The sequence below is a fragment of the Emys orbicularis genome, chromosome 7 (assembly GCF_028017835.1).
Source record: "Emys orbicularis isolate rEmyOrb1 chromosome 7, rEmyOrb1.hap1, whole genome shotgun sequence".
Classification (NCBI taxonomy): Eukaryota; Metazoa; Chordata; order Testudines; family Emydidae; genus Emys; species Emys orbicularis.
In genome coordinates, this window is record NC_088689.1 from 3,904,533 (window position 1) to 3,925,652 (window position 21,120).

The following is a 21,120-nucleotide window of genomic DNA, read 5'->3' on the forward strand; positions in this document are numbered from 1 at the left end:
CAAATCCATTAGGAGGCAGGAAAAGCTCTGGGTTTCCCTAGGCTGTTTTCCTCCTACTCCAATCTTGTTCTTTTCAAAGACCCAGACTTGGCTCTATATAGAGATAAGGCTACTACCCTGACTCCACAACTCTGTTGAGTTCTCCTCTAATACTTAAGTGGCTAAACCAGGCAAAATATTTGGTTCTCAGCAGCAACCTCATTTAAAAAACAAAACACTGAGACGTAAAAAGCACCAGCTGCTCCCTCGCAACAGAACACACCCACCCAGAGCAGGAACGTGGCCTTACAGCCGCGATAGCAGTGTCATTCCAGAAGGGTTAGCCTAGCATAACACTACAGTGGAATGAAGAACTAGTGCTCAGGACCCTGATGATAATGCCAGCGTACTAAGAGTTTATTGTCCTCTCATTTGGTGCATTCCTAGAGAACGTTGACTCGCTAACAGTAACCAAGGAGCGTTGCGGGGTTGGCTAGCTGGCTACTATGCGAAGCATGTGTGCTGTAAACATTAGTGTTCGCATTAAACAATGGAAAATTCAGTACAAGGGTGTTGGAAGGAGAGGGGCAGCCGCTGCCCCTGGAACCAGCAGCTCTGTTAGTAACTTAGATATTAAACATTTCAATAAATAAAATAATTCAAAAGTTACAATGTGCTTTTTCGCCCAAGGACGGATCAAATGGAAGAGGTTTTGTCCGGCTGAAAATGGATGGTTCCTTGACCCTGCTGTGGGAGAAAGGGGGAAATGCAGCTTCCTCTCTTACAGAGTGAGACACGGCCCTGTAAACCTCTCAAAGCAAACACCCCAGTGCTTTTGTACCCACCCTGGGCACCTGCTTCACAAGGAGAAAGAACGTCAGCGAACAAGAGCCTAAGATCATAACCGTCTAGTACAATCAGAGCGGCGGAGGGGTGGTTGTGACCTACACCATGCAATACAAACTAAGTCCTGTCAGCAGTTGCGCCAGCTGTGCAGTCGTGGTCCATAGCCACGGAGCAGGCTAAGAGTTTACACACACACACACACACACACACACACACACACACACCAAAAACAAAACAAAAAAGGGGGGGGGGGGAGGAGTTGTAACTGCTCCCAATGTGTTTTTTCTGTATAAAAATATGAGAGAAAAAAAAGAAAAAAAAAAAAAAAAGATGAAGTGGCCAGCGAGAGACACTCACTGCTGGGCACCCACGAAGGGCAAAGCAGCCAGTGCTGTGGAGTGCCGGAGGGGAAGGACACGCCAGGGTTTGGAGTCTTAGGCTACGTAACTACAGTGGTCAGATCCCTTCTGTCCAGCTGTTCCATTTCTAAGCCATTCCCTTTCTCTAGAGTGACAGACGTGGCCGCAAGAGGAGTGAAGGTAAAAGGAATGGGTCCAACCGGAGAAATGGGGCCTGGTTATTTTTCCTCCTACAGTTTAAAATTAAAAAAAAAAAAAAAAGAAGTAGTGATCTAATCCTTCTCCTCCTCTTTGCTCCATGACATTCTGGGGCCATGCTCGGCACGCACACACACACACAGCTCCTCACAGACACTCGGACTCAGAAAAGCGAGTGTAGGACGGGTCCCAGGGCTAGAAGGTTTTTCGGTGGATGGCACGGGCTCCATCTTCTTCGTATTCCTTCTTTGAAACCCACATTTTCTTAAAGGTGTCCAACGAGGCCAGAATAGAGCCACTGGGGGGAACAAGTGAGTGTGTTAGCAGAGCGGGACAAGCCAATGGCTCTCAGTGTGGGTCTTGTTCCCTCATGTGTTATCTGGCCTGCGGCAGCACCTCCAGGCTGCTGTCAGGGGCCAAAACCCCAGGGTGCTAACCCCTGTGCAAACACACAGAGAGAGTTCCTGCCCCAAAGACCTTACAAACCAAATCCCCATTAGCTTCAGGCCCATGCTGAGCTTTCAGCCGCCATCGTCCATGCCTTGTCCAGGGGGGAGCTGAAACTGCACCAACAGCCAGCAAGTTGCAAAACACAGGCGTTGCCAGCAAAGTGGATTTTCTTATTTCAACACCTTAAATAGGCACAGTCAGATAGGAGCCTCTGGTCCTGATTCCCCTCTCACTTACTGGTCTAAATCAGCAGTAACTCCATTGAAGTAACGGTATCAATGAGGGGAATCCAGCCCCAAACTCTACCATCCAAGGGCCTGCTCCCACTGACTGGGATGGTGCAGGATGAGATGAGAATGGCAGGACTAGAGGAGACCACTGGGTACAGCACCAGGATAACATGGTGAACAGGGTTTCCTTGGCAGAGGCTGCACTTACAACTGTGCAGAGTCTAGCATGGCTTTATGATGAAACAGACCATGCCGAGGATTAGGGACAAGACCAGAACCCTGCTCACAACAAACATGACCCAATATGGCCGGGGCTACTCTGGCTCTAACTGTAGTGGGGGCAGGGCCCAGGTTTGAGCTACACAGTTAAAGCCAGTGCTTTACGGCGTTGCTGTGCAGTACGTACCCGATCCACGTGGAATATAATCTCTCCTGAGGAGCAGATATCTGAAAGGAGAAGTAGGGAACTCGGATTAATATTGTCCCCAGGATACAAGCTGCTCCCCAGTTACACCCTCCTCCCCCAAGTCACTCCCACCCATCAGACACATGCATTGGGACTGCTTCGGCCTTCAAGCTGCGCTGCCAGGGGACGACCATGGTCATGGTCAGAGATCCTGGAGGCGGGCTGCATTGCCAGCAGGAAGCCTCTCTCCAGAACCCAAATGGGTTTCAGTTCTAAGAGCAGCCACCACAGGGGTGCCTGGGCTGTTCCGATAAAGCTGGAATTGGTTTGAAGGGCAGGGCAGCGGCCACCTCAGCCTGGTGTCGCCAAGGGACTCAAGGCTGCTGAACCTCGCCAGTCCACCGCAGGGGAAAGGCAAGCCAGGAAGCCTCGAGAGGAGAGCGCCCCTACCCTTATTTTGACGTCCTTGGGTGCTAGTTTCTTCACTTCGCTCAAGAGCCTGTCTCCAAAGCCTGCACAGAAAAGGAAACTTGCCTTTAGTTTGGGCCCCTGAGCATGGCCCCCGACCAGTTATTGCAGATGCAGCGACGCTCCACGCAAAATACTGCGGGGTGACGGCCCTGCCTGCCCATTGAGCCAATGCCTGTAAAGTCCCTTCCCAGAGTCCTCGGCAGGCTCGGGGAGCCCACAGAGCATAACCGGAAAGAAGATCCTGATACGGCGGATGTAGGGGCTTCATATAATTTACAGAGCTGTCCCACTCTGTATTTTTACAGCATCTAGCACACTGGGCCCAGATCTTGGTTGGTCCCTACGCACTAACCAAGATTCGTGCTAATAATAACTGGATTCACCCTCCTAGCCAACCTACTCCCTCCAAAGATAACCATTCCTGGCCGGGATCAGCGGAATGGCTTTATCTGGACAAGTGAGAAGACAAGCTGTCCCTGGGGAGAAAGGAGAAGTCTCAGAAGAGCTAGGTAGGCTTGGCCTCCTGTTTCTATCTGGTTGAGTCTCCCAACTCCAAAGCTCAGAGAAGCTTCTCCCCTCAACTCCTGTGCCTCCAGTGCTACCAGATGGGGGTGGAAGACCAGGAAGCGGGTCCAGGAGAGTTTCATCCTCTTACCAGAGGGGTGGACTCACGCCATGGTGCAGAGCAGCCCTGAGTCCCCATGAGCCTGCCTGAGTCCCAGTGAGAGCAGAGAGTGGGGGAAAGGCAAGCCTGGCTGTCACTCATTTCACTGCAAAGCATGCTGGGAAGTGGGAGGAGTCTGTGGCCTTTATAACACAGGCTCTGCTTCTGAGGGACTTGCAGGGAGGCTTGCACTGAGGAAGTGGTTGTGGGTGACCCCTGGGAAGCACAGATCAGGAGGGCCCAGGAGAGACTCATCTACACGAGTAGTGCTTGTACCTTGACTCCTGCTGGAGTGTCAGAGTTCTTGGGATTTCTATTACAACTAGAAGCTGGTTGTTCCATTAGCATTGTCTCAGAGTGTCACACACACCTTGGCTTTAAGAACAACCTCTCCCTCTACATCCTTCTCTTATCGCCCCCATTCTGAGGTGGGCAGGGACATCCAGATGGGGATGTAGCTACAATCCCTGCACATGCTCAGCTCACGCCTGGGGGGATTTCAACAGCCCTGCCACCAAAGCAGAGATCTAAGGGAACTTCAGGACGTGCATCAGCCTTCTACGGATTTAATAAAGAAACTGTCCTAAAACGGTGCAACGGAAGAGCAGAAAGAGCCTGGCTGTCCAGGCTTTCTTAGGCAAAACAATGATGGGAGAAGGGGAAGGACAGGATAGCAAGGGGAGAGCATCAATGACATATGTGGGAGCCGGAGAAGTCTCTACTTCAGTCTACAGAAGCTTGAGGGGCGATTCCAAGCAGGGGAGGGATTATCTAGGGGGACACAGGGGGATGACTAGGAGTAACGGGATGACATTGGATGTCGGTAGAGTTCTGGAGAAAAGAATAAAGTCTCAGGCTGTGGCATCGTCTTCCCAGGGAAGTGGTGGAGTCCCCGTTGCTAAGCTGGACAAAGCCTCACTCCTGCCCTGACCGTTTGAGGGCAGCTGGAGGATCTAACGGGGCTTTCCTAGGATTCCATGACCTCACCCCTCACCCTTCCCCCAGTAGTGTGCAGGGGAATTGGCTCAGGGCATCGTGCCCAGGCGGAAGGCAAAGAGACCTTTGAAGAGCGTGGAGCCCCCGGACAGCACAATGTTGGAGAAGAGCGTTCGCCTCAGGTCCATGTCCGATTTCTGAACCGCGAACACCAACACCTCGTGCAGCCCCTCGCACTCTTCTCCAATCAGGTCAGGCCGGAACAGTAACTCGGGGGCTCGGAAACGGGCAGGGCCGATCTGCGAACAACACGAGGGAACAGGTTAGCTTCCAGTGCGGCACAAGCAGCAGCGTGGCCTATGCCTGTATAGCAGAGACGCTTAACCCTTCAATGACCGAAACATCACTGAGTTATAAAGAGTCTCTCTGGCCTACCAGAGACTTGTATGACATCATTAACATCCTGATGAGGAACAGAAGGCTGATGGGCTGCTCCCTTTAACACACAATAACCCATGTAGCTTCATAGAGCCGAAGATTTCAAAGACCTCATGAACATGAAGCAAGCCTCAACATGCCACTAAAGTACTAAGTCAATTATTACCCCCCCTTTATGGATGGGGGAAGAGGGGGAACTGAGGAAGCAACTTGCTCCTAGCCCCACAGCAAATGAGCAACAGAGCTTGGAGCAGAACCCAGACCTCCTAATTCCAAGTCTGGTGCCCTAGGGCAAAACAACCCCCATACTCTCTCCCCTTCAGCCCTCATCTGGAAGGTTTCACCTTTAGGTTTCTTTCTAAGTCATTCTTCAAAGGGATTGTTTCTGTGCTGCTAGAGAAGATAAACCCCATCTACAGGTTGCTGCTGGATTTGCAGTAAGCTGAGACCCATTCATCCTGTCCCTGATCCCGCATCAGAACCTGCAAGTGCAGACCCCTGGACTTGAGGTCTCCGTGTCACAGGAATAGCACATGTTTCTGGATCACTTGGATTTCAATGAGTTACGGGTCGGGTACGCAGGGATCCTCAGAGGGAAGCTATATTTATCAGAAACCGTTTATCAATTGGTTCAATCACTGTAGGTCTTTAGAAAGAAATAGATAAGGAACTATTCTAACCTTTTACAAGAGAAATCCTGTCCCCACTGCAGCTACATTTTAGCAAGAGATTCTACCAAAACGTCCCAGCCCCCAGCAGTGAGAGGGCCAGGACATTCTACTAACACTGAGCTTCTTATGAAGAATAACGTAATATTTGTCCTTACGCACCTCAATAGTGCTTCCATCTGGCAGGTAGTACTGGGCTTTCTCGGTCTCTAACGTCTCGTCCTTCTGGGGGTTTATTGACAGGTAACAGGCACGCTGCAAAGGGAATGCAGGCAGATGAGCAGGGCTCTGAACAAAACATTTTTCTTTGGGAAGAGAGCAATTTTCAGCAGAACCTTCTGTCGGGACAAACAAATATTTCAGATCAATCTGAACTGAAACGTTTGTTAGTCTACTCTGAGCCACTGAGGTGTCTCATTCTGGTCCCCACTCGCTAGCTGGACTACATCTCCCATGATGCACCTAAGTCTCCTGGCAGCTTAGCCACTATAGGGCTTCATGGGGAAACAAAAACATTCAGACTTTTTCAAATAGAAATTTTGTGAACTTTTTGTTCTGCAAGAAGCTTTGCTATTTTGACTGGGTCCCTGTTTGGGACACACGTATCAGAGATGGAAATGCTTTCCAGGCAGCTCCACAAGCTACTTAAAAAAGAAACAGTGTGAAAGTCACAATGCAAAGAATAAAATATGAAAGGGTTAAGCCCAGAAATCCATTGCTACTGTCCCTGCTGACCTGGCTGAAGCAAGTTAAAAATCTTTTTTAAAATGATTCCCTCTGAAATCCTCAGTACCGCCAAGCCCGGTCCTTCAAAAATCATGTCAGGCACCGAAAAACTCATTATTGGTTTAAATATCACGTGACAAATAATAAATGACTGTTTCTTTTTTATTTTTCTTCCTGGTTTTAAGCCTTTAGGTCACACTCCGGGTGCATTTTCAAGCTTTTCTCCACAACCAGGAGGGGAGCAAACTTTCATTAAAAAAAAAAAAAAAAAAAGTAAGCAGAGATTCTCATATTTATCCCTTGTCTCCACAACCTGGGTCTTTAAGGAACTCAAACAGTAATGCTCGTGATAAAATTGTGAGCTGGCAGCACTGCCTGCTGCCTTGGTGAAAACAAATAGCAGAAATCTCCCTGCAACCCCTGGTATTTGTCAGAGAATGATGAATTCTGGCATCTCTTCAGTGAACCAGGAAATACTGGAGGGGGGGGGGGGAAAGAGGAGGCAGTGTGGGGAGGGAAAGCTCTTGTATGAGCTAACGCTGCACTCCCCCAGCCCCACTAGTGAGGAGGTTCAGCATGCAAGTCTGGGCTCGTCTCCATTTTTGTTCTGAAGCTCAGCTTTTGTAAGGGTACGGTTCGGAAAGTCACCACTTTCCTGGGAGATGGTGAGCCTGACCGCTAGAGCAGAGATTCCAATACAGGCGGTTTCGCGGTTTCATTTTCTAAGCGCACCAAGGACTCTGGCCATTTGTACGAGCGTTTCCAAGGTGCAATATACCACCGATTTGGATGCATGCATGTTTCTCGCTTTTCCCCATCCTACCAAGCCCGGCATCTTGCAAGGCACGGAAACTACAGGATGTTTTCTATCAGCTTTTGAAGAGCTGAAGAGAATCTTCTATATTTCTCTCTAGCCACTGAAATGCCAGCCCTTCCTCCCTTGGAATCAGCACTTACAAACCAACCACACCTCCAGAGCTTTGTGCATTCTGCTGAAGCCACTAAGCTGCTGCAGTGACCAAGTGCGGGTGCCTCTCACTTAGCATGCTAAGCAGCTGCACTTGAATTTGACTCCCAAGCCACTAGCACCTTTTCTATCTCCTCACACTCTCTCTTGCTGGCAGGAGATCACAGACTGTGAAAAAACTCACTGAGACCAGGCACATGCATCTGTCTTAAACCAACTGTGCAGGCAGCAATTATCTGAAGGGATTATGCAGTATGGGAGTTATCCACCAGATGTCACTACACAGCAACCACAGTCAGAAATTCCAGGGCTCTGGGCTCTAATCACTACAGGACTGATCCTACAGTCTGAATGCCTGTATGTATTTATGAGCATTTCTATGCTAGTCACTGCAACAGCTCAGCACCTAGAGAGGCAAAACCTCCATTGAAATCCATCAGTGGGAGTCCTGCATGTGTAAGAAACTGCTGGGCGAGGTCCAAAGAGATAAGCAAAGCTACTGCTAAGAATCAGTCACTCTTGTAGTTAAAATATTTATCTCCCATCCCCCAGGTTTGTCCTCCTCTTTGGCCGAGATGAGCTGCCTTCCTCCACGTTTCTAACAGAACAGTCGCCAAGATGGCTCTGGGTTGCTTACTGCCCTGAGTGTGCATATTTGTGAGAGACTTTGCCGCTAATGATCACAAAATACTGGGCTCCTAAGAAGAGGGTCTCTAATCTGGGCGCTGCATTTTAAATGTTATCATTGTGGATAGTGGAATAATGCCATATGGAATATTTCACACTTCCCATTCTGATCCGGCATGGATGTAACTAGTCTTTTTTCCTCAGCAGATTACTTTAGTGCTAATGGAGGGTGCCACCCTGCCAGCCCTAGGGACTGGAGTTCTGCATCTATCTGCACAACCGGTACAGCACAGGCATTGGCAATGCAAGCGTTCCCCAGGCTGACCGGCCTACGTGCCTCAGCCCTGACATGAAGAGATCCTCTGTGGGAATCAGAGGGGAGTTCTGGCTCAATGGCCTATTCAGTTTTTAGGGGGCCCGCTGCCAAGACTGCCATCAAGGAGCTGGCCACGAAGGCTCTGCACCCCATTTCATAGACTCCTTGGCTCATCACTGCAGAAATCACCCCTACACCAATCACAGACAGCGGGGCACCTCTTTGATGGTTTTGACGATCTCGAACTCTGATGATGTGTGAAAGTCGTAGCCTTCTTTCCGGAGATAGAGGCGAAGGAAGCGGGATACATCGCGGCCAGCGATATCGATCCGCATAATGGAGTGAGGCATAGCAAACCCTTCGTAAATAGGAACCGCATGGGTAACGCCATCCCCGGAGTCCAGCACCACCCCTGTGGTTCTCCCTGTAGCGTAACTGCAACAAAGGAGGGAAAGATCATATCTGAGTGACAGGCAGCACATTTCACAAGTGTTACCTGGACTTTTACCTGGCCCAACTGACGCCATGTTTACACTCCAGACAAATAATAAAGCAATGAGAGAGAAACAAGTAACTGCAGAATAATTCAGCTTACTTCTGAAATGGGCATTTCTACTTTTTTTTTTAAAAGTAAAGTTTTTTCAGTTCTGAGGAACTCTGTTTAATTTTGGCCTTGATGCAGGATTTGGGGTGGTTGTTTTGAAATAAGATTTTACAAAATGCAATATGGATCGAAATAAGTAGTTATAATTAATATATGTCAATGTTGGTAAAATTAGATCAGTCCAATTTCATAAGTGAAATGCAGAAAGTAAATGACCGGAATGAAGAATACGATGTTAGAGTTAAAAAATGCATTTAACAATCTAGTGGGTTACTCATAAAAAAGGGAAGGATTTGAAAAGAAATAGGATTAATCCCAGTGTCACTAGCTGATCCATTTGAAACTGAACCGTGCACAAAATACAACCATTTTATAAAGCCTCCGTTGGTTTAATATGGCTTGGTAAAGACCAGGATGGAAATCCTTGCAGATGAACTCTGCAAATCTTTTTTTAAGCCAGCCAGTCACACACAGTTCCCTGCTCACCCCTTCCCCCAAAATGCCACACTCTAAGGCAGCTGGAGGGGCAGGAATCGTTACGTCGGCCAGCTCTGGGGCCTCCCATTGCCTAGAGAGAACTTCTGGTAGGAAGCATGAGCCCGGAGCTTTCCACAGCGGGCACAAGATGGCTGCAATGCCAAGCCGTGGGGCGAGAGGTACTGCTTTGGATACACTAGCCTTTGCCCCAAGCATTGCCAACAACAACCGTGGGGCCCTAGTTCAGTCAAGGCACCAGCAGCCAGCAGCATTTTAACCACCGCGGCCCCCTCCTGCAGGCAGACCTAGAGGACATGGTGGTAAAATTACAAATGTCGGCGAGATCCTTGCCCTTGTTTACACCAGCACGCCCACAAGTGGAGCTGAACTGACACCTACTCAGTGTGGCGCTCTGCCCCCTCTAGCCATGGCTGGACCAAACAGAGGTTGAGCCTGCTGCAGCCTTGGTTAACAGAGCTGGGTCTTCTAGCTCAGGCAGTAGAGGCTCCCGCTTTAAGATCCCCAGGTTCAAGCCCCGCTGCTGATCTAGGGTGCAAAGTTGCAGACTGTGGCCTGTACAGGGTGGACCTTGTTACACTAGCAATGACTGGAGATTTTTCCAAAAAAAAAGCCTAATAGCCTGTATATTTCTACTTCCTTCCAGGAGGTTAAGGTCAGAATTAGACATGGGACAAAGCTGCAAACATCAGAGCAGGACCCAAACGCCCCCGTGGTTTTGGGATGGGCAGATCCGTCTCCATTTAAATAGTCATTCTCCAAAGGAATGGCTGGTTTTCAGGACAACCTCACTTGAGTTTTATTTCTGCCCTTCTGCTCAGGCTGTGCAGAGAAAGGGGAAGATACTTACAGGCTGAGCACCGCTTGCATGGAGATAAAAAGCGCTGGCACGTTGAAGGTCTCAAAGAAAACCTCAGCGGCTCGCTCTCGGTTCTTCCGTGGGTTCAGGGGAGCCTCCGTCAGGAGCACAGGATGCTGGTTTAATCGAGACAAAACAGAACTCAGCAGAGGGGTTCGTTCTGCGGCTCTGACCCGCTGCAGCTGGGAATGCTCGATCACAGCTAGACGTAGGAGTGGGGCTCTGTCCCCACCACAGGCTGCGAGTGTCCATACGGACTGGGGGTGGGGGGCGTGATTGGGAACGTGTTCCAGAATAACTCTGTTTACTCGTACACTTTAGGAACCGCGGGGATATAAATAGCAACGTGGGATGAAGTTAAGGAATGAGGGAACACTGCCAACCAGAGAGATCTCAGAGGCTGGGGAATAATCTCCCACTGGAAGGGCTCGAGAATCCTCAGGACTTGGGCCATTTCAAGCTAAATTCGACAGAGCGCTGGGGGACAGACTATAGGGGACTATCCTGCTGTGACCGAATGGATCTTTTTCCATCTGTCCACTCAGAAGTCACATCATTAAGTTTCCAGCAGGGCTGCCTTTAAAACACAGGCCCTGACTAGGGGCTGCAGGCTTCAGTTCATCACCATGGTGCAGAAATGCTGCTAAGCCACTTCCAGAGCCATTTCACAGAACATCTCGCAGACGTTGCCCTATTTTATTTCTCTCTCTCTCCAGGTTGAGTGCACAGGGTTTACGCCTCCTTCCTTTCAAACAATCTCATTAGTAAACATTTGGTGAGCGGATAAAGCAGGACAGGAACGATTAGAGGCACCCGGCCCACCTCAGAAATAAGGGGATGTGCACGGGGGCTGAATGCTGGATCAGCAGTAAAGCTACAGTATCAGATTAGCACCAGGTCATTCTGCTTGCGTACTTCTTGGCGGAGGGCTAAAGCGAAGCAATAATTTTTGATTAATGAACAGGTACATTTAGAGCTTCTGCAGGGAAAAGCAAAGGAAAGATGCCAGATCTACCCCAGAGCTTACACACGGGGCCTGCGTGGAATCTCACCTCTTCTGAGAAAGTCTGAAGCTGGTCTTTCGAATACACATAGTGCCAGATGCGCTCCATGTCATTCCAGTCCTTCACTATGCCATGTTCCATGGGGTATCTGATCGAGAGCAGACCTCGGTGCTCCTAGCCACACAGAAAAGACAACGCAGCACGCCTTTCAGCGAGATTTCCAAACATACTCCTCACTGCCCATTACTAGTGACACTGCTCCTCTTACAGAGGCATCTGCTTGCTGTAAGTTCCAAGGAATAACACCGACTGTCTGTATTTAATTATAAAGGCTAGGATATCATAAACTGATATACAAATATCCATAAACGGGTATGTTTGTTTCTCTAGTTTATGCACGATGGGAAGCTCTAATGGGGTGTGCACTGACCTTTTAGGAGAGTCTAATGGCCAAGTTCAGCCCCAGACAAGGTCGTTAAGGGGGCTGTAGTCTGGAGCGATTCATGGGACCGTGTGCTGTGCAAGACAGGACTACATATGGCAATCTTCTTGCTCAGGCTATGGAAACCAGAAGTGAAGGAAGATCTGGTATTTAAGGTTCTCGACCAGGAGAGATGGGGATGCAGCATGAGAAGGAACTGTGAGTTGGCTAGAGAAAAGCCAAAAATAGGAGGACCCAGGGAGGAGTGAAGTGAGTGATGGAGGAGGCTATGGGCTAGCTTCCTGTTTCTGGGCCTGCAACAGGGGTGTCCAGGTAGGGTAGAAAGAAATCCACCTCCACCCTGTGCATAAACAGGGGCAGATGCTGGAGGAAAGGACTACTATTGGTACTGATCAGCCCTGCATCAATAGGGGGTGAAGTTGGATGTGTGAAGGATGGAAGCGTTTAGCCCAAGGAAGACTCTCTTGTTTTGGCCAGAGGGTCAAAAAAACTTTAAAAAAAAAAAATCAACTGGCCTACGACAAGAGATCAGCGCGGGAGGCTGAAACACAGAGCTGGAGTGGAAACTGAGGCACAACAACTATACCCAGTGACAGAGAGCTAGAAACCTGCTACCAAATCCCATCACTCCCCACTGAAATGCAGCCACTTCTGGGGAGGAGGACAGCAGATGTTTAACACCCCACAGCACCACCACACAGCAGTCAATGAACGTTGTATCCAAATCAAAACGGCAGGGGAGATTAGGGAGGGAGGAGGTAATTGTCCTATTGGAATCAAGCCAGGACACTGGGGGGTGGAAATCCCACTCTAGGAAAGGGCTATGGACTCCAGATATGATTGTTATTAGAATCAAAGAATCATAGAATACGAGGGTTGGAAGGGACCTCAAGAGGTCATCTAGTCCAACCCCCTGCTCAAAGCAGGACCAATCCCCAGACAGATTTTTGCCGCAGATCCCTAAATGGCCCCCTCAAGGATTGAACTCACAACCCTGGGTTTAGCAGGCCAATGCTCAAACCACTGAGCTATCCCTCCCCCCAGGGCATTAGTTTTATGTCCCTTTTGACAGGGATATAATCTAAAAGAAACACTATCCTTCTAGAGACCAGGGAGAGCAGAGAAAGGCTCCGTAGTTTCTGAGCGAATATAAAACGTGTTTAGCTGAAACAACTAACGCTACCACCCAGGGGCAGGGCACAAACCTCAGCTTGCTGCAGGCAGCACCCTGGACTGGAAGGTCTAGACTACTCCCCTTCGCAGCTCTTCCACTTCCAGTGGTAACATTGCCCTCCACTACTGCTGCAACTCTTCTCAGCTGGGAACCATGACACCCCCGTGGAGCCTACACCCAGACACATGGGGATCCATGATAAAGAGGCGCTCTTACCTCTGCTTTTGGCCCAATGAAAATGTCCCCTTCTAAAGCACCAGCCATGACACGAACGTGCTTTGGTCTGCCCACACTACAATGGAGGTTACAAGTATTAGAGAGTCTCATGCAAGACAGTATACGTACCTGAGCACTAACTAGTCAGTGCTTCTCTATTCCCTGAGAAGCTATTGCTAGCAATGGTGGGAAGGACTACTTCACCTGGGTGAGCACACATACACCCCTGGGAAAGAGCGAGTCTGGTGAGCTAACAGCTGTCAGTGGTGCCCAGGCATCCGGATCCCGGAGTCCTTTCTCAGCTAGAGCTCCCATTGACTTCCACAGCCATTTTACATGAGTAAAGATGGTAGAACTGGGCTCAGAATAAATATATAAAGGTATTTTTTACCCATCCTGTTTTTGTTTTCTCAGTTTTCCAGAGGACCTCAGTTGTCTAATAGCAGGATGACCAATGTTTGTACTGGGGTTAAATTAATTCCACCTTTGGTCTCTCTATAGTTCTGCAACTACAACCAGTTACTGGGAGCCCACAGGACTTGACTCAAAGCCATACATAATTATCCTTTGCACATTTTTTAGCAACTTCAGGCAATCTCAAAGCATTTAACATCCCTGAACTCAGATCCAGGACCCCTCTGGAAGGAGAGTATTATCTCAGTGGCAGAGCCAGAGATAAAACCTACTTCTTCAGATTCCCAACACCTGCTTAAACCACAAGACCGTTCCTCCCCCTATGTAGACTGCACATGGTCTGGGATACTCAGAGCAACTAAACCCCCCCACCAGAGTTACTAGGGTACTTACTAGTTTGGAAAACAGTACTTCGGTATCTGGTCACCTGCAAAACCTGCCTTGATTACACCAGAGCCCTGTGGGAGGAACAGAGAAGTGTGTGACAAATATTGAATAATTCTGTATGTCAGTCACATGGCACTTGTGCTCAAAACAATTTAAAAAACAAGCAGCATGTTAAATGAAGCACAAACAGCCCTCCCCTGTATCACTTCGACCCAGCATAAAAAAAGCCCCCCGCCCGGACGATCCAAATCCAGACAAGTTCTTCCTCCAGAAGATGTGCTTTGCAGTGTGCTAAGGTGATCCTCAGAGGGAGTAATTTCCACCCTCCACTGACAACACCTTGCTGGGCAGGCCTGGAGCGTGAAAGCTGAGGAACCGCAGCAAAAAGTATCCGCTCCTCTCAGCATCACACTGGTGCACAACACAGAGTCTGCTTCATACAGCAGATTAGTTTAGATCCAAACATGGTCACCTGTTTAGCATCAGAAGTATGCTACGGGCTGAACAGACACAGAAAAAGAGGCCTCAGCCCCAACAGGCAGCCGGTCTAATCTAAACAATAGACAGATGGCAGAGAGGGCAACACAAAGCAAATAATTAAAGGGCAGAGTTTAGCAAAACCCGTGCCAGTTTAATTTCTTAGAAGCAGGGCAGGCTCCAGGGTTTTGGCCGCCCCACGCAGCCAAACAAAAAACAAACAAAAAAAAGCTGCGATCGCGATCTGCGGCAGCAATTCGGCGGGAGGTCCTTCGCGCCGAGCAGGAGTGAGGGACCGTCCGCCGAATTGCCACCGAACAGCTGGACGTGTCGCCGCTCTCCAAAGTGGCTGTCCCAAGCACCTGCTTGGTAAGCTGGTGCCTGGAGCCGGCCCTGCTTAGAAGGGAAGGCGGAGGGTTCACAGGCCTTTCAGAAGAAGCATGCCTTAGGATGGGATTTGGAGGAAAGGATGGAGGCGTGGCTGACTGAGCCAGGGAGGAGTTTTAAGGGGAGAACAACCCCGTGGAAAACAGACTGGAGTTGAGGCTGAGAGAAGAAGCTAAGGGGGTGCGCTCTTTGGGGCAGGGACAGACTTGTAGTTCTGTGTCAATACAGCATTTAGTACGGTGGGGTCCTGGGTCATGACTGGGGCTAATAATAATCGGTGCGCAGCCTCGGCAGAGCTATGGGAACAAGTAGGGAGCAAAAGGAAACAAGAGCAGAGAGGAACGTGGGAGCTAAGTTGCACAGGGCTTTGGATGCAACAAGGAATTTGGATCAGATTCAAGAGGAAGCCAATGAGAAGAGGCTGGGTACAGCAAGGACGGTAGATTTTTTTTTTTTTGCAAAGAGGCACTATTCAAAGCAGCAAAACCCCACAGGAGCATGTAGAGTAGTTAAAAATTCAGCACTTTGATTCTTTGGTAACAGTTGTGCCAGGCGGCTGACCTCCTGGAGCTGCGGAAATCTCTCAGACCAAACAGCAAAGTGCACTTCTCCTCATGGATATTTTCAGGGTACATCCTGGGAACGTGGCTGCCTACCACAATCACTGGAGATCCTCTCCCCTCCTCCGCTTCCTCTTCCCCTTTCTGTAGGAGCGCCAGCTTGAAACAAAGAGTGATCTCAGGGAAACTCCCAGGTTTTTAGTCTAAAGAGCAGACTCACACACACTCTCTCTGTGTCAGATAATCAAGGTTTGCTCACTCAGGACCCTGAAAACGAGCGCCTTCGTGGAAAGGCATGCAATTAAAAGATGAGAGTGGAGTGAGGCATGTGACACATGCTGAAGCCAAGTGATTCTAATAATGGGGTTCGCTATTCACCTTCAGTGACTCCACAGAGTGATTTCTTGGTTTACAGGTCAAGAGGATTGTTCTATCGGCCACACAGGATCCCAGACAACCAATGGTGCTCTTAGGATGACCAGACAGCAAATGTGAAAAATCAGGACAGGGGGTGGGGGAATATTAGGAGCCTATATAAGAAAAAGACCCCAAAATCAGGACTGTCCCTATAAAATTGGGACATCCGGTCACCCTAGGTGCTCTTCACCCACAGATCTCAAAGCACCCCCAAAAGGCAGGTTAGTATCTCCGTCATCACCTTACAGACAGGAAGGCCGACAAATTGATTCGCCCAAAACCACTCAGCGAATCAGTGGCAGAGTAGGATTAATACTCGGGTCCTGCCTCCTAGGCCAGTGCCCTACCCCCTGAATCATGCTGGAGCACTGAGAGTCATCCCCATCCTGCCAACAGAGCCCAGTTAAGACGTCCTGTGTGACCCAGAGTAGACTCCTGCTTGGTGGCCCACAATTTTGTCGGATCGCTGCACCAACCTACTCACACATGGAAATGAGCGGTGAAATAAGAGATGGGGTCAGCATGACGTGGACTCTTTTCTGACCACCATTTTAGAGCAAAGCCATTATTCTAGGCTACAATACACAGTGTTGAGTTTCCTAAGCAATAGCTTTAACACATACTTGGCAATTCACAATTTCACCGTAGCAAATAGCAGGATAAATAAATACAGTAAGGCAACCTCCTCCAAAGCCAGTTCTTATTGAATATTTGAGTCTAGATAATAACTCAAGACACTGCCAGCATGCTTGGCTCCAGAGAAACAGTAGCAGGAGAACAATGATGCTCCTACTGAACACTGAGAGGTTCCCAGCAAGGGATGCATTTTTAACTTACTTATTAAAAGTTCAAAATCAGTTGAGATTATTGATCCCTCAAAAACATACATTGGACTTCAGTGGAACACACAAGCCTGTAGGACTGGACCCAAATGCAGTAGTACCAGGCACTAATCCAATCGCAATTGTTAGCCAGCTCTCTATTATGAGAGTTGACAATGCTTTCCAGTCTATTTAGCTTCCCTGTAAAATGCTTTAATCTTTCTAAACAAAGCTACACTTGTGTGCACTAGGTAGTGGATCATTTAATCTTTGCTCACTGTCCCGGTAGATGCACACAGAAAAGAATTTAAGTGGTTAAAAGGACACTGCCAGGTTAAGCATCATGGTTTTAAAATGAATATTTTGGTGGGTTTTGTTGCCCTGGAGTGAAGTTCATTTCAAGGAATGTGGTGGAAGCAATTTTAAGTACAGCAAAAACATGTGACCTCCTCTCTGGCTACCACAACACTGCACACCAAAAGCATATTACATTTATTAAGACTCATAGATTTTTATATCTATCTTCCTTTATCAGTTATCCAGATTGGTTTTGCATTTTAAATATGAAAAAACCCACTAGAGATTGTTTTGAAGTTAGTGATAATATATTTCGTTTACAATACCTAAACTTTGGGAGCATGCTACCTAAGCACACCCCTTTCACCAGCTTTGTAGTGGACTGCAAAACTGATTCACTAATCTTGAAGGGGTTTATGATCTGAATAAACATGGAATTCACTGACAGATTAAATCTACTCTGGTCTCACTCTTTATGGAAATAACACATTCCATCCTCTTTCACTTCCATTTTGATATTCTTTTGCTAACATCAAGAGCATAAAAAAACCACTCACTCAAAGAAACAATATCCAGTAGTGCTGTATCAGCTGTGGAAAACAACAACATTAAGATCACAAAGACACACCGATTCTCCTCTCTCAGGCCAGGCCTCATGTAAGTAGGGACGACTACAGGGAGGTCAGTGGAGTCAGTGCTGAATCTGGCCCTTCACCTCGATTGGTTTCATTTATGTTCACCAAGGCCACCCATCCATTGATTTCAGCGACGCTCCATGGGGGTGCAGCGATCTGCCCACACTCAAGTCATTTACAATTTACTTATGGGAAAAAGAGGGGGTGTTAAGCCAGTATTGTGCAGCAACCCCGACCTCCAGCTTTGTACAACAAAAGCCTGGTGCTGGAAACATTATAATTGGCAATAAATAACAGTAATAGGTAAGAGTAGGTATTACTAGTGGTAACAGCAGGACTGGAATCGGGACTCTCTGGGTCTGTTCTCGAGTCTCACTGCCTCATTTTACATGCCTAAAACAGGGATAATACCCAACTCTGTAAGGCCTTCGAGACTCTCTGATGAAAGGCACTACAAAGAAGTGCAGAACAGTAGTATATTGTCTGCACTATTTCCACTTTCTCTCTCTCTCTCCTAGCACTTTCCTCTATCACTCATGGACAGCCCCAAAATTGCAATGTCACTGTAAGATCCTGATCTGGGAGCCTTGCCTGTGAAAAATGCTGATCTCACAACATAAATCGCTCAATTATTTCTCTCACATATACCGCGAAAAATCTCAATTTAACTAGTCAGGGACAAAGTGAAACCAGATATGCTAATATGCCTCTTTATACCTTGCTCGACCCCTAGCAGTGTCTGCATATTATTAACACTAAGTTCTAATAATATTTCCTTTGCATTTCTCCCATGTCTTTCATCCTAGGAGCTCAAAAGCCTTTTGCCAAGGTGGGTAAGTACCACTATTCCCATTTTATTGATGGAAAAACAAAAGCACTGAGAGGTTAAGCAGCCTGCCCAAGGTCACACAGAGTTAATGGGAGAATAGGGAATGAGGAGACCAAACTGTCTGGGTCAGGTTTCAAAGTCTGAAGGGTTAAGATATGGTATTCCAGTTCAGGAAAATCTCTCTACAAGGAAAAGAAGCCAGGCCCACCAAGTCAAACCCTTGGTCTAACTTCTAGACAGCATTTCTCCTCGATCCTAAAGGGAAACATCAACTGTGGGGGTAAAAGCCAGCAATACAAACTATGGCAGGAGCCTCAGGAAATTTGAGATGCTTCCCTCAGAGTGAAACAAGAGTCATGCCTTCCATTCTGACACATACAAGTCACAACACTGAAATATATTTGGAATTAGTTACTGGGAAAGACATGTTGGTAAAGAGGTATGAAAGAGTTCAAGAGATGGGTGGATTTCCAGATGGCAATTGGGATGGACAGTAAAAATGCAATAAGAGGGAATTAGGAATCAGCCAATATAAGGGCAGACATGCTAGGATGTCTAGAGTGAGCCTAAAAGGTCTAAAATTGCAAGGTACAAGAAAACAGGGAGTGTGTCAGAGCTGCAAGGCAAGCAAGCCCATTTATTATTCCTGAATCCTTTTGTCAAAGGCGATGGAGAACGATGAGAGCACAGGCAGGATCCCCCCATTTGACACGTGAACAGTAAAATTTGTTTGGCATATTGGCATCAAGGGGCTGAAGGGAGGAGACCGAGAGCGTGTGACCCATTGTAACAAATCAGGTTGTCTCTAAATCATCCCCCTCCTTCTCTCGCCCTTTACTGGATAGTCCTTGTTGTTGGGAGGCCCCGTGGATCAGAGCTAACGAAACTGCTGTCTGCATGGGACTCTGAAGTACATCACTAAGGCATGGAGCCAACCTCCTCTATAATCCTGAGATGTCCCCCATAGAGATTACAGTTCTGGCTTGAATCGATGAGAAGGGCCATGGGCTAGAACCTATCATCTCTGCAGGCCATGCCCCGACTGTTAAATTCAAGGCAGTGCAGTGTATTCTGGGAGCAGTCATCCCCATGAGCCTCACTTCTCACTGGTCTGGAGATGGAGCAGTGCATGCTGGGAGCTGTCCCCACTGGGGTCCACCTCCTACTGGACACAGAGTGCATGCTGGGAGCGGTTATCCCCATGAAGATGGCATACTTCTCTGCTCTCAACATGGAGCAGTGCATGCTGGGTGCCTGGTCAGGGCAGAGCCTCTCCAAGCCCTTCACCCCAAACCTGCCCAGTCTGGTCAGATGTCCTGGCAGGGCAATGGACCATAGAACTTGAGGGGTCCCAGCCTATACCTATGATAGACAGCCATGGTAGCCAATCACTGCATGTACATTACTCAGGAGCGGGACTCGTCAGGTTTCGCCAAGGGACAGGGCATCCCATGCGAGTGACAGCCGAGAGAGCCAATCAGGCCATCAAAACACTCCCGTGGCCGGGCACCTCCGCGGAGGTAAAACCGGTCGAACCAGCAGGTTCGGGTGATCCCTCCTCCGGTGATTGACAGGCGCGGGAGCCAATGAAAAAGCGGGAAGGAGAGTGTTCATTGAGTTCGGTTGACACGTCGCTGTGTCTGGGCGGGCCCGAAATTAGGACGGGGCGGGGCTGAGGGGTCTCGCCCGGGGAAGGGGAGCAGCAGGGCGGGGCCCCGGTGACAAAGGGATCGTGCTGGCCTTGTCTTTCCCGCCTCCCCGTCCCTGGTGCCGGCCTGAGGGGTCCGGGCCCGGACTCACGTTATCTATCACCACGGGCTGGTTCGCGATCACATCGTAGGACTCCATGGCGGGACTCGCCGCAGCCGCCAGCCAGGGAGCGACAGCCCGGGCTGCGGGGCGCATGCGCGGAGAGGGAGCGCAGAGCAGCTTGGGCGCTGTGCGCTTTATGAGCGCTGCATGCTGGGAACTGTAGTCTGTACGTGAGGGGAGGCCCAGGGCATCTTGGGAATTGTAGTCTGTGGGTGGGTTCTGGTGCGTGGGGGCGGGGTCTGTTTTGCCCTGACATAGGCTGTAGTGTAGACATAGCCTTATCTGCACACAGATAAGTGACCAGGGAGACTTAGGCCACGTCTACACTCAGGGCCGGTGCAACCCATTAGGCGACCTAGGCGGTTGCCTAGGGCGCTACAATTTGGGGGGCAGCGACCGCGGTGGTATTTCGGCGGCGGGACCTTCCGCCGCCTCTGTGGGGGGCGGCATTTCGGGGCTGGACCTTCCGCCGCCTAAGGCGGCAGAAAAGCTGGCGGCGCTCCTGTCTACACTACCACTTATGTAGGCAAAACTAAGAGCTTCTCCCACCGACACAGTGCTGTCCACATCGGTGTTTTTGTTGATGAAACTTTTGCCAGTCAGGTGTGGTTTTTTCACACCCTGATGACAAAAGTTTTGCCAACAAAAGTGCTAGTGTAGACATAGCCTTAGTCAGTCCTTCATAGTATCGTCGTCTAATCTCTTAGCAACTGTTTTTATTTGCTAATAATTAGAATTGTCAATTAATCGCAGTTAACTCACATGATTAACTCAAAAAAATTCACTGGAGAGCGGCAGCTGCTGGCAAGGAGCCCAGTTCTGAAAGCAGAGCCACCTCCAGCAGCAGCACAGAAGTGAGGATGGCCTGGTATGGTATTGCCACCCTTACTTCTGCACTGCTGCCTGCAGAGCTGGGCCCTCAGTCAGCAGCTGCCACTCTCCGGCCGCCCAGCTCTGAAGGTAGCAGTGCAGAAGTAAGGGTGACATAGTATGGTATTGCCACCCCTTC

At 48.9% G+C, this 21,120-nt stretch overlaps 1 protein-coding gene across 1 annotated transcript; it reads right to left on the minus strand.

The window, feature by feature from the left end:
* Nucleotides 1-372: 372 nt before the first annotated feature.
* On the minus strand, nucleotides 373-20,204 carry ACTR1A (actin related protein 1A). Its single transcript, XM_065407896.1, has 11 exons — nucleotides 20,100-20,204; nucleotides 13,883-13,947; nucleotides 13,076-13,151; nucleotides 11,292-11,417; nucleotides 10,231-10,355; nucleotides 8,500-8,716; nucleotides 5,808-5,900; nucleotides 4,664-4,838; nucleotides 2,919-2,980; nucleotides 2,469-2,509; nucleotides 373-1,680 (listed from the first exon to the last, which is right to left on the minus strand). The coding sequence occupies exons 1-11, from the start codon at nucleotides 20,202-20,204 to the stop codon at nucleotides 1,578-1,580; spliced, it is 1,188 nt and encodes a 395-aa protein (XP_065263968.1). The 3' UTR covers nucleotides 373-1,577.
* Nucleotides 20,205-21,120: the final 916 nt, after the last annotated feature.

Excerpts from the sequence above, each read along its gene's own strand:
- ACTR1A (XM_065407896.1), bottom strand. The coding sequence starts at position 20,204 with ATGCGCCCCGCAGCCCGGGCTGTCGCTCCCTGGCTGGCGGCTGCGGCG. Across the intron at positions 11,418-13,075 it reads TCATTGGGCCAAAAGCAGAG|GAGCACCGAGGTCTGCTCTC; the intron begins GTAAGAGCGCCT and ends CTGTGTGGCTAG. Across the intron at positions 2,510-2,918 it reads CCAAGGACGTCAAAATAAGG|ATATCTGCTCCTCAGGAGAG; the intron begins GTAGGGGCGCTC and ends TTCTCCTTTCAG.